Below are 13,437 nucleotides of genomic sequence, written 5' to 3' on the forward strand. Positions count from 1 at the left end.
GTTTTTTTTTATTTAACTTAGGTCTGACTGGAATGTGTGGAATGGGAGTTGAAGGTTTCAAGAAGTTTAGATGCTGACAGTATTAGGTCTGCTTCAGGGGGTTTTAGAAGTTTGTAACATTTAGTTTGACATCTAGAAGAAGTGTACACAGTTTCAGCTTTCATCTTATCCATCTTATGGATTTCTTTCATGACTTACTGCATGTCAAAAAGATTCTCACACCTGAATCTACTGCTAGATTTGGGCAAATGCCCTCAGATTAGTTGGGGAATATGAGAGGATGGACAGAAAACTAACAAGACTAGAACAGCTATGTTAGCAGTATGTGAGGCTATAGTCAAGTCAGCATACTGACATGTTGATGTTTTGTAGACATAATGTTTAGCATGTTAGCATGCTAACATTTTCTAATTACAGGGTAGTGCTAAACACAAAGTACAGCTGAGGCTGATGGAAATGTCATCAGGTATTTGGTCATAATTGTATTTGTACTGGACAAATACAATTTGTCCAGTGTCCGCCTATGGCGCTAGATGAAAAGTTAGGAGATCACCAAAACAACCATGAGGGGCACATGAATGTCTGATGTATGACAATCCATGCAATAGTTGTCCACAAACCAAACCAAACAATTCATTTCAAACTCATGGTGGGAGTCATTAGAGTTTGTCCTGTGGAGACCATGAACACCTAAAACAAAAAGTTCACGGCTCCATCCAATAGTTGTTATATTTAAGTCTGAACCATAGTAGTGGATCAACCGATCAAAAATTCTGTTTAGTGGCTAAAATATTACAGGCTACAATGCTATACTGACACCCCCATAAGCCATGTCTTTAAATATCACACCTTAATTCAAATGACTGATGGCCCTCATTTTTCCTCAATGTGACCTTTTTGACTTTGGAGAACTCAGTGACTCGCACGTGACATGAATGTGTGAATGACCTAAACGCCCAGATTTACTCACCAGCCAGTAGAACCAATGAAACCTCTTGGAATGTGGAATGTAAATGCATCGTGGGTTTTTTTTGTGTGTGTGTGAAATATTTAATGTTATACTTCACATGTGGGATCCACATGTGCCCATATATGAATGTGTATGTATTATACAGTATGTGCTTGGTAAAGTGACATTTGGTGTTCTATATAGGTTTGCATGTTTTCAGGTCTGTCCTAAAACACTCACATGTCCACATGTACAATGAAACATTTCTTGTTGCTGTAATTCTCATCACCTTCTGTCCATGCTAGCCAAGAAGCGATCTCTTCCTAAAGTGAAGGACAAAATCCACAGTCTTCATTCTGTTCTTCAGTTTTGACAAAGATATGAGGCTTCATATGAGTGTCTTCAATTTTTGCATTAATTTCTATTTCTGTTAATTTAGCATTTTCTCTACCTTAGCACGTATCTGTGTAATTGTAGTATTAGGTGTAGAGAAATGATGTTCACTTTGGTGTGTCGTACAATAAGAAGCTTTAATAAAATACCAGATCACTCACAGTGACTCTGGATCTGTTTGTTGTCAGGCTGTAATGGTGTACATGCCAGAACAAGCCAAATTAAATGTTGTTTGGAATACATGGTACTACATGTCCTGAAAGCTGCTCCAAAGGAAAGAGTAGAGGCATAGATCAGCAAATGTATTTTATTGTACATTTACAAAACAACAAGAGTACAAAAAAGTCAGCCCACAGACATTTTTTTTGTTTGTTTTGGAAGGAGTATATGCAAATTTATCTCACAACTGCAGCAAACAGTCCCTCAGACGAACAAGGGGAAGGGGACAAGAGAGGAGTTACAATCAAACTTTTATAAAGCCTGTCTGTCTGCTGGCACACGGGAACATTTTGCTGCAGGGAAACCAAAGGAAACATAGAAAAGTATGACATTCTTAGCGGACTACATGGGTGCAGGGATCCCGGTCAGGCCGAGGCATCCTTCCGGGAGCGAGAACCCGCTCGTTTTGGCTTTTCCGACCGCCCCTCTCAACCGACAAACACACTTTGTGCTTCATATTTTCTGTTGTTTGGCCATCACAACAAGAGAGTGCAACAGTAGTTAATGCTTTTCCAAAACGTATACTGTACATTTTGACAAAAAAAGTTGGCACATTCAAGAAGACATGAGCTTTTTTTTTTATAATAACAGACTTTTTTTTTTTAACATTTGAGATTTTTTTTTTTTCATCTTCATAAATACAATATACGTCTCTTTCCCTGTATCCAGAGCCCACAAAAGAACAGTACAGACACAGGTATTTACAAATCAAGGGGGGGAGGGGTGAACTCGTTAGCTCATAAATAATCATAGTAATACCAAAAAGCATGATGTAGAGTCTGTTCTGTGTTTCACAGCAATGACACGGAGTCTGGTATCCTGAACAGAAAACTCTTCCTCTTGCTCAGCTCTTTGTGTCCACAGTGGAAAGATGGATGATGGAGGCATCGAAGGTACACTGACAGACTCACTGATGGCCTTATCTCATTTCCTGAAAAAGAGAAATATTTTAACGTTAATAAAAATTCAAATGGAACACAATGCTTGATTTTGATAAATCAAGGCAGTCATTTACTAAAGTTTTTGCACCACCCTGCTCCACATGCAGATCTGGACTCTGAATGCCTTGATAAAGTGCATATACAGTAGTCACTGAAGGACAGGGAGCATTATTCAATCACTTTTTCATCTTACATATTTACACCTGATCTTCTGAAGTGGATATCTGACACATTTACAGTCTTTTTAGCATCAAATTCCCTCTTTGTGTTTCCTCAGACAGTGTTTCCCTGTTGAGCTGTGGTGGAAGTATAGTAACAAAAAGAGGGAATTTGGCACTAAACAGACTGTAACGTTGAAAGATATCTACTTGATTTGACTTATTTGGACGCTGAAGCTTCATATTCGCTTCAGATAAACTTTTAAATACATTTTTGCACAGAAGGAGGACTGTAGATTTTAACCCTGTCACTTACTTACATTATAAGTACATTATGAAGGGATCTTCTAATGGTCAGTATGAGCAGGAGGAATGATTACAAGAAAAACCTAATAAAACTAATAAGCTGGGAGCAGACAATAGAAGACTATTCCTGCCATAGTTTGGTATCACAATGGTCAATTTTGTCAAGGCTCATTTTATTAAGATTGGCTGCATTTTTTCAAGATTAATATGTACTCAAGAGTAAGGACTTCAATCTATTTCTTCTTAGAGACAGAACAGGTCATCATTACTTTGAGCACTGTTATAATAAAGTCTGAATGAATCTTCATGTCCTCTTCAAAACTGAACAGAGATCTGCTGTTGAGAGCAAAATGAAAGAAAGTACAATAAGTGTTTTGGTTTTATTGAAGTCTGTTGCGAGTTTATATTCTTGCAAGAATGAGGATGATGAATTATGTAATAAGGCCATTAAGGGCAGTCTGTTTTCTTCAACCACTTCGGTCTCTCAAAAATATTTTCCCCTGATCTGGTTGGCCATGAAGCATGTGTTTTGTCAGCTTTGCATGAGCGATATATTGAACATTATCCTCTTGTGTGCAACCTAAATCTTAAATTCATGCTTGTCCAGTGCCAGTAATCACATATTTGATGTCCAGACTCTGGACTATGTGTGTGTGAGCTCAGAGCCTCGGAGCATATGTAACAGGCCTGAGGACAGCAACAACACCCCCTCAACCCATCCCAGACTGACCGCCTGGGTCGAAGGGCAAATGATAGCGGTCAGTAACACAACAGGAAGAGGGGGTAACTTAATCCAGGCTTCCTGTGGAAACAAACCCAAACTTTATTGCGAAGGAGGTCACACTTTCATGTTCCCAGCAAGGTGTGAAAAGGCCAGTAAAGGTCAGTTAGGGTCAGTTGAGGGGGGGTGAGGTGTTCCTTACTGCTCCACAGGGGGGGGGTGACCTGAGAAGCACGAGATACAAGGGAGCTGTGTGTGTATGTGTTTAGAGCAAGTGAAAAGAGCAATTGTGCGAGTGTGTCACTTTTACAAGTTGCTTTGCTACATTCCCATGTCAGATGTGCGTTCAGGTCGGCGTGGACTGACCCGTGACAGGGCCATCTTTTCTCTGTCTGCACACACAGGCAGCTTTATGGTGACGCCTCAGGTTTCAGCATTAAAGTTAACAGCTACAGCACTAAAAGAAAGAATCAAAGCTGCTACACTGGCCATTTCTCATAAAGCCATGCTTATGATGGCTGGCTTACTTTGGAGATCATTTCTCCAACAAATAAACTAAAAGCAGTGGTGGAAAGTAAGTCAGTACATTTACTCACGTACTTCAAATTTCTGCTTTATTTCTTCTACTCCACTACAGTTCAGAGGCAATGTTGTACTTTTGCTCAACTACATTTATCTAACAGCTATAGTCACCAGCTACTTTACAAATTCACATTCTATATACAAACACATGATGAACTTAAAAGAATAGGCTGATCTGTTATAGATGAAATCACCCAACAGTATGTAAAATAGTTTAAAAATGAGCTCCATCTCTAGATCTACAACAGAAAAATGCCTCTGACACATTAAGGTAATTAGTAATAATTATATCATATATATTGATGTAACAATCAAATGGGGGCTTCTTTCTGCATAACTGTTGACACTTCAACTACATTTTTCCAAGGATTCTTATGTACTTAACTAACACTTTCAATTCAGCCTTTAACTTGCAGTTTTGCTACTTTTACCGAAGAAAATGATCTGAATGAAAATTAAATAAGAGGAGAGGATCGTGCATTATTATTTTGTTCTGCTATCAGAGATCATCAGACCATGAACAAACATTAAAAAGGAAAAGGAAATGTATAAAAATGAATAACAGTATGGAATAGCAGTCTGAAAATGGAGAGAAATTTGAAAAACATGAAATGAAAAATGGAAAAACTTTGATGGAAATGAAACTTTAAAATGGCAATAGGTATTACTTATTTCAATAGCCAGTTTCCTTTTTCTTTTTTACATTTAATAAAGGCCTGATTATCCTTAGAAATAGAGTAAAATAATGATGTATTTACACATTTCTCTTAAGTTTCCATTCACCCTTTGAATTTTATCTCTGAGTAACGTTCTCCATCAGAAACCCTCTGATTGAACACATTTCTGAATTCTTTAGTTTTTCCCTGCACTTGATTTATACAGGACATTGATTATAGATTTGTTTTAATTGACTGTAAACAACTTTCTATGCTTGCTCTTGGCTACTAACTGTGTAACTGTGTAATTAACTTGGCTAATAACTACAGTAATGTTGAGGGACATGTCAAACAGTGTTTGCGAGTGTTGCCTCGCAAGCACGAAACCCTGCAGAGCTTTCCATTCAGCTGGCGCAGCTTGTTCTGCCATGAAAGACACCGGCTTGTCGTGAGGGAGCCTGCAGGGGGTGCATTTAAAGGAGCGCTCACACAGTGAAGTGTGTGCTCAGAAGTGCACTCCAGAAAGAGCAGAGGGCGTGCACACTTAACACTGTTTCTTACTGTAAAAGCCAATCCTGAGTAGACAGTAATGGTAGATCTGTATGTATGAGCCTGAGAGCATGTTGATGTGTGTGTGCGTTTGTGTGTGGGCAACAGGGGAATGTAAAAGCTCTTTTCATGTGCCCGCACGTATAAAATTATGTGTGTTTTATGGAGTGTAAGTAATGATATGTAGATAAAACTAAACCACATGAACTTCTCCATAGAAGGAACAGTCTTTGTTCCCCTGCTCATAAATATCTGAACACATCAATTATTAAAACCATTTGAGGTGAAAAGAGAACATTTTTCTTGCATAAAACTGCACTTAAATTAGAAGATCATTTGCATCAATCAGCTAGCGGGTCCTGTATTCTACCTCATTGTGTTTCCTGGTCGAGTTGAGCCCCCGGGAGCCCGTGGAGCCTCTGGATGAGGAGCTTCCTGTGGTCGAGCAGTTACTGGACATCTGACTCCTAGAAAGGTAACCGGCCTTGTTGCCGTACGCCATCATCTCCTCACCTGGTTATGCACGGATGGATGAGAGAAGATGGGGTTAACAGTGAAAGACTGCAGCACAGTGACTTAGTGGGAGGATGGTTAATTTAGACACATATATCAACTGGAGAAATGGCAATTTAAAGCTGCTTCAGGCAAGAATTTTCTATCCTAAAAATCCCCATGAATATGTTCTATTTGATCATAATTAATCCTGGAGCTAGGGATAGCCAAAATACAGAATTTTCTCTTTAAAATGTGTGAATCTGTGCTGCAGGGAGGCATCATGTTGTGGGATTTCTAGGTTTTTCTGGACAACAAAAGAATAATTTATCTTGTGTTTCCATTTATGGCCACCTACTTATAAAGTGTGATTGTCATGTTGCAGCTGCATGTAGCACTGATATTAATTCATTCATGAGGAATAATCTGGTTTTGTGTCTCAAGTCCCATTTTAGTCTACTGAGCAACACCCGAGGAGAAAATACTGCAGTGCAGTAGTAGAGCATGATACAGCATACTGTAAATGTGGACAGTACTACAGCTGACTGTGCCTTACGAAAGTATACATAACCATGTTTGACTCTGTTTCAGTGAAATATAAAGTAAGTGTTGTCTTTTCATTCCTCATTTCTGCAAGGAGCGAAAATGAGGAAAGTCAAATTTGATTTTTGCTAATCTGAAATTTAAATTATGACTGAAACACAACCCAGTGCAGAAAACTTTGTCTCACTCTCAGTGCTTCTTTGTCCCGAGCCTTTGCGTTGGTGGCTATTGCTGCTGATTTCGCTCCTCTCCAGGGAGGACAGAGGGCTGTTTGTCACAATGCTGGCTTCCATGCACCTCTGGGAGCCCTGCAACCTGTCCTCCTCTGGGGGTGGCTCCGGGGGTGGGGGCAGGTCTAAACAGAAAGAGGTGGAGGAATAATCATGCATGAGTTTAGAATATAGGCTATAAGAAAGATCATTCTTGCTCCTCTTTTCAGTGGGTGCATTTAGGCTAATTTCAGAGTCAGGTCTCTGTTACATAATAGGTTTGTATTGCTTTAAAGAAGAATGAGAGCATTTTGTTTTTGTTTTTTTCCCCGCGCATAATTGAGAGAACCCCAGAGACTAGTTACAGTGTTGTTTTCCTTTAGAAAACAGGGATAAATTTAAATAACCATGTATTCTCTTGTTTTTAGCATTCCTGTTTGTTAAGAGTTAAGGGTTCTGATTGTGTGATTCACATGCAGCCATGTGCTGTTTAATTGGTTTCAAGGTTACTGGATCCGACGATGCAGTGCAACTTTAGATTGTTATCGTTTCCAATCTGTTTGTGAGATGGTTATCTGGGAAACATATGGTGCGTGTAGAAAAACAGAGTCTGTAAGCTAAGATTACATTTCAAACCCATGTACAGCAACAGCAGCACTAGATATGGAGGTTGTAGATATGGAGGTTGTAGATGTGGAGGTTGTAGATATGGAGGTTGTAGATGTGGAGGTTGTAGATGTGGAGGTTGTAGATGTGGAGGTTTTGAGGAATATATTTGTGGACATACAGATGCTATTTATTTGTTCACTAGCAAAGAGCACTGAATAGTAAGAGAGCAAATATCTGTAGAGCTGCATATTCAGCTACTGAGAATATCTGATGCATGAATGTCATTGTAACAGTCAATAATGCCAGTGAACTCTTCCCTGTATGTTCAGTAGCACTGAATTTGTACAGAAATGTCAATCATGTAAAACAGAAACGTAGAATTTGAGCCACTCACCTCCTTGTATATCTCTTCTGTATGCTGAACTCTTAGAAACCTTTTTTTTCACTCGTGATTTTTGGTTGGGAGGAGTGCATGCATCTGCTGGGGACGGACGACTATGCACTGTATGAGGAGAGGGAACAACAACACCATCAGAGAGTGTGTTTTTCTCCGTACTGCACAGACTGGCAGTAACAATAAATCAACACAGCTCTAGAGCGGATGCGTGTGTGCATGTTAAGATTACACGATTTTCTCTGTGTGTTACATGCAGGTTTGTATGCGTGAGCACACAGCGCTGCCAGTCACATTACCGGGTGTAGTTGCGCAGACGTTATCTTCATTCGGAGCTGGCCCCTGGCTGTGGAGGCAGCGATGGGCAGGACTTTGGCACTGCAGTGTGCCAACCTCTGATGAGCCGTGATGCTGTTGGCCAGAGAGGCTGGGGTTGGACTGGGTGAGCGACGGGCTCGGCGCCTGGGGAACTGGCACTGGACCACAGGGTAACCTTCTGCTATGGGAAGTAAGGGCAACATGTAACTGGAGAGAACACATCAATAGAATCGGAAGCTAAATCTTTGGTTCAGTGTGAGGTTTATGTCCTGGGATAGTCTAGATTGTGTGTATTATTTTTATCCTCTGGTCAGTTAGCCCTGTGTTTTTCCTGCCTTCTCCTGTTATGATTTTGCATGTCTGCCTCTCTTCATTGTTATTTTAATGGATAATTTAACATCTGGGCATGAGACAACAGTTGAAAATTAGCCATTTGGCTAACACTGTTTTCACAGTGATGTTGTCCAATGTGCATTGTCTCTGTACAAAAACAAAAAATACAATTTTGACAATTTATTTTTTCCTGCATATGAAAAAGATGTGTGTGAATCACTGTGTATGTCAACTTTTCATTAAATTTGGCTTTTTTACATTAACATTGACCTGAGTTTAGCATAGCACACTGGCGACAACAATAACTTTTTTTGTTGCCAGTGAGCTATCATGTGTTTACTTCTTATTTTACTTTTGTGAGAAAACCACTGAGATGTTGATCTGTGATGGATGTAATTCATAAAGTCAGCTAAAGGTTGCTAACATTATCCACCATAAGCTACTGGTCCAACACCAGACCAAGTGAGGCTGGAGCAGAAGAAAACTGTGTGTTGAGCAAGTCGGTGAATTCATCTTTTAATTTGTAATAAAAAGACAGTTATTACTTCTTTCAAAAGACTCAAAGTCCTGCTTTTAATTCAAAGATAAAGCCTCACAATAACAGAACATTTCATACAATAATGCTAAAAAAAGAACAAGGACAAGCTGTGAAGTGTGAAGACTGATTACTGTTCTCCAAGTTGACACGCTGATCTAAAGTTAATAACAACAGCTTCACTCAGCAGTAAGCAGTGGATGGTAAAATCTCTGGGGAAAACATGAAGACTGAAAATGAAAAAGGCCTTCTCTCCGTGAAGCAGAATGAAGGCTCGCACTCAGCGAATGTGAGCAGCAGATGTAATGTGGGTGTTCATGACAAGAGATCAGGATCATGAGTTACAATATGAATAATTACGATGAAAACCTTCTGCAAACAAACACATGCATACAGGCCCCAGTCAATTCACATACCGTGACAGCTGCTGGCCGTCTAGCTGGTTGAGGCGGGGCAGGTCATGGGGGGCTCGGGTCTCCTCGTGTGGCGATGGGGTGAGTGTGGCAGTCGACTGGTGACTGTAGGAGGTGGCCGGAGAGGAGGCGTTGTTCCTCTGTGGGGGGGAGGGTCCGTCCTCACAGCCCTCCATCAGGTAGGTCCTCTCTGGGAGGGGAGGGCACCACTCCTCATCCGAGCTACAAAGACAAAGAGGGACACAGTTAGATGACGCTGTAGCAAGAGAGATGTAGCTGGATCTTATGTGTTCTTGAAAGATACTGTTGAGGGCAGCCTGTTTTCTAAACGGTGCCTTCATATCCAGCTAGCTATAGACTACTTTAAAGATTAATGCTGTTCTTTCAGACTCGACTCAAGTTGGAGGGCCTTGCCGTTGGCAAAACTGCAGGAGGCTAAGCTTCTGCTTGGGTGGGATTGCTGCTACAAGTGTTACACTGAATGATAGTGTTTCTCTGAGGTAGCAGAGAGCGACTGGTAAGAAGGAACACAGCTAATTGTGTTATAAGGTTGAAGAAAACAGCTAAATCACTAAAGCAATTGACCAAGGCCGAGGTAATTGAGTTGTTAAAGCCAGAGGCATAAGAGCCACGGTGGGTTCGATACTTGATGTGCCTGTTAGAGGTGATGGTAAGTCTAAATGATGGTGTAGCTGCGTAATACTAATTTATAGGGAAAGAGAAGGCACGGGAGTCTGACTCACCCTATGTCCATGTCCTCCAGCTCTGGGGGCTGCTCGTCCTGGTCACACTGTTCCAGCTCTCCTATGGGGGGAGGTGGGGGCAAAGCCTCCATCCAGGTCAGAGACGGAGTCTTGACAGCCTTACCCATCGCCTTCTGCTTTGGCTTACCTAGCAAACAGATGGAGAGAGAACCGCAATGATTCACCTGAAGAGGACACTTTGTCACACTCAGCTGATTCATCATGAGCATAATTTAACACATATTCCAGCAAGCCTGTGGCTGAAACATCATCTGTTCACTTATGAGAATGTATGAGAGTAACGTAAAATGGGGCTGCAAAATTAGATAACCAAATCGCTTCTACAGAAGGGTTAGATAAAATACTGCAGTGAAAGACAAATAAAAATGAGGGCAACAACTAATAATTATTTTTCATACTATCAATTAGTCTGCAGATTATTTTCTTGATTCATCATTTGGCCTATAAGATGTTAGGAAATGGTGATAAACGAATGATTCAGTTTCCTAAATCTCTTCAAATCACCTGTTTTATCCAAAAAATATTCAGTTTACTATCACATAAGACAAAGAAAGGCAGGAAATCCTCACAACTGAGAAGCTGGAACTAGGTCATTGTTGGCAAAATAAATAATTACAGATACATTTGAAAATGCAGATGTAGAAATAAAGAACACAAATGTGACCCAGATAAATGCAAAAACACAATAGGAAACCTATTTTAATTACAACAGAATTGAGCAATTACGTATTCATAATAACATTTGTAAAATATATTCACAGTATTGGGGCAAAAATGGAAAACGTTTGATCACCCCTGGATTTCAACTGGGAGCGTGGAATGAAGCAGTGATTTGTCAGCAGATCTGAGGTTACAGCGCTTTAAAAACATGCTAATTTAAACACACGCTGAGCAGGTTCTGTTGGTAAGCTGCAACAAAAGATCTGTCTTTACTGAACAAAGACAGTAAAAGGTCATGACCCTGTTGGCCCTCCTCACCATTGCAGCGGTCCGGCTGGGCGTACTGAGATCCAGAAGGCCCTGGCTGAGGGATCCAGTGTCCATCATCCGGCTGCTCGCCGCTGTGGGCCGGCCCCTGCGTCTGGTTGCTGAAAGGCATGATGGAGGTGGAGGCGTAGGGGGTGGTGGAGGTGTGTTGGGCGTAGGTGAAGCTGTGCAGGTCCTCGCTGGTTGCATCGATGGTGCTGTAGATGGGACCCTCGGTGGAGCCACCCATGCTGTATTTCTCTGTCTGGTTCAGGTAGTTGGAGATGCCAGCTTCTACACAAGGATGGAGGCAGTGGGAGGTTATATTTAGAAACATTTTTTTGTGTTTTGTTCAGAATATATTAGCTCTGTTTTGTCATATTGAGCGCCTCTACTTATCACTGGGCTGAAATATGTTAGCATTATTTTCAGCATCAAGGACCCTTTTACATTTTTAATCTCTCAACACATAAATGACTTAATAAGAAAATCTGTCACAGCAGCTGTTATATAAGCACAAGGATACAAAAACAGACATTCATGTACTTCACTCTACCAAACTATTCTGTTAAAGCAGCATCCTACCGTTGTAGTATCTCTCAGCTGTGTCATGATTAGTGGTGCAGCAGTTGACGGCCTCTTTACCGCTGTGGACCAGGTTGGTGGTGGGCCAAGAGTCTGCCAGCCACGGGTAGTTGCCCATGTTGCCTCCCAGCACGCCGGGCCTACAGAGACATTCTGGCTTTACTTTTGAGATACAACACAACCAATGACTATCCAGATGGACAAACAGTTAGCAAAGAAGAAGCTGCGTGTGTAGACAATGAGAAACATTTACAATTATCAGAGAATTAATAAAAAAGCGAAACCAGAATATAGAGTATATAATAGAACTTAAATGAAGGACATAATTACCTTCCATTGAGTCCTGATGCCTCTCCATGAGGGAAGCCAACTGCAGAAGACAAGTGCATGTTACATTTTCGTGGCCTTCTTAGCTTTAATTTTATCTTTTTTGTTCAATCTTGACTGTGCTTTTATTACCCAGGATCAGCTGCTGCGATTTTCATTGAAAATGTTTTGGGCAAAGTTTATGTATGCACAGTATGAATGTGTTACAATAGAGCTATTGCAATAGCAGAGAAAACACAACTAAATCATGCATCTATCTTTTTCTTACACTGACACTGATAGTCAAGTGATGGATCTTTGAAAGCAAGCGCTGCTGCAGTAAACACACTCTCTGTAAACTACAGTAGAATAGGACCTTATGTATAGTATGTAGTCACAAAAATAAACATAAAACTATTTAACAAAATCTCATATTGAACCTACGTATAGAATGGCTATAATCTGAATTCCACCTTTTAATTTCCATGACTTCCAGCATAAATGCATAATAACATGTCTGCGATAACAGACAGCAGACACACACAGCCTCAGGTCAGTGGCAATATATCATTCAACAACATAATTATTCTTCCTCACCTGCTGGCGTGTAAGCGAAGGAGGCGGTGTAGTGGCTCAGCTCCTTCCTCTTTTTGCGCCTGCAGTAGATCCAGACGCTGAAGCCCATGAGGATGACCCAGCAGGCTCCGCCGATGCCTGCGATGAACGCCGGCTGCTTGACCACATCGGTAATCTGCTCAGCCAGGCTCACGCTGCTCTCCTCGCCGCTGTCACTGGTGCCACCGCCGCCTCCGCCGCCTGACACGGAGGGCTGTTCAGCTGGCAGCTCTAGGGGAAGGAAACAGGAAGGGGGGAGGAAGAGGAGGAGGACAAAATAAGATGAGAAGGATGGTGAAGTGGATACTACAGTACTGATCATTTTATGCTATTTTCTTTGTTGATCTGTTGTATTATTTGCCTGTTTTCATTCATATTGTATGGCTTTCATGTTTTCAACCAATACAGTACATAACAGTACTCTTATATTACATATAGTAATAAAAAAGAAATAAATATCATCTCTCTAAAGCTGTGTTTCTCATCATGAACTCACTGAAGAGGACGGACACCGGCTGACTGCGAGTGCCAATGCCAGCGCTGGTCACCGCCGCCACTTCCACCTGGTAGAGGACGCCGGGCATCAGGCCTTTCAACACCGTGGACAACGTGTTACCGTCCACTGTCTTGTTGATGTAGTAGCGCGTTTGGTTGTCGCCGCCGCTGCCCACACACCACACCTGTTTGGATACACAGAGTAGGCACTGAAGTTGTCTTGCAGCTGCTTCCTGTTTCTGTTCTTGTGACACTTTTATATACTCGGACAAATACTCCTCAGCTGAGACTGTATTTGCATTTTGGTTCACTGATGAAATACTTAACTATAGGCTGCAATGTTTGATCTGTTCATAACGACATCAAAGAGTCAGATATTCCCTATG

General features: G+C 41.2%; 1 protein-coding gene across 2 annotated transcripts in view; it reads right to left on the minus strand.

Annotated features, from left to right (window-relative positions):
- Positions 1 to 1,631: 1,631 nt before the first annotated feature.
- Positions 1,632 to 13,437, minus strand: part of robo3 (roundabout, axon guidance receptor, homolog 3 (Drosophila)) — an 87,645-nt gene continuing 75,839 nt past the window's right edge. Inside the window, exons 16-27 of one of the 2 annotated variants that reach the window (XM_067607296.1) lie at positions 13,053 to 13,236; positions 12,539 to 12,787; positions 11,966 to 12,005; positions 11,636 to 11,775; positions 11,063 to 11,344; positions 10,064 to 10,211; positions 9,324 to 9,542; positions 8,021 to 8,217; positions 7,722 to 7,829; positions 6,697 to 6,864; positions 5,845 to 5,987; positions 1,632 to 2,492 (exon numbers count right to left, since the gene is read on the minus strand). In XM_067607296.1, the coding sequence (XP_067463397.1) occupies positions 2,481 to 2,492; positions 5,845 to 5,987; positions 6,697 to 6,864; positions 7,722 to 7,829; positions 8,021 to 8,217; positions 9,324 to 9,542; positions 10,064 to 10,211; positions 11,063 to 11,344; positions 11,636 to 11,775; positions 11,966 to 12,005; positions 12,539 to 12,787; positions 13,053 to 13,236 (1,890 nt within the window). In that variant the 3' untranslated portion in view covers positions 1,632 to 2,480. Of the gene's footprint in view, positions 2,493 to 5,844; positions 5,988 to 6,696; positions 6,865 to 7,721; positions 7,830 to 8,020; positions 8,221 to 9,323; positions 9,543 to 10,063; positions 10,212 to 11,062; positions 11,345 to 11,635; positions 11,776 to 11,965; positions 12,006 to 12,538; positions 12,788 to 13,052; positions 13,237 to 13,437 lie in introns of both variants that reach the window. The other variant, XM_067607295.1, reaches the window with a different exon arrangement.

The sequence above is a fragment of the Thunnus thynnus genome, chromosome 13, assembly GCF_963924715.1.
Source record: "Thunnus thynnus chromosome 13, fThuThy2.1, whole genome shotgun sequence".
Classification (NCBI taxonomy): Eukaryota; Metazoa; Chordata; class Actinopteri; order Scombriformes; family Scombridae; genus Thunnus; species Thunnus thynnus.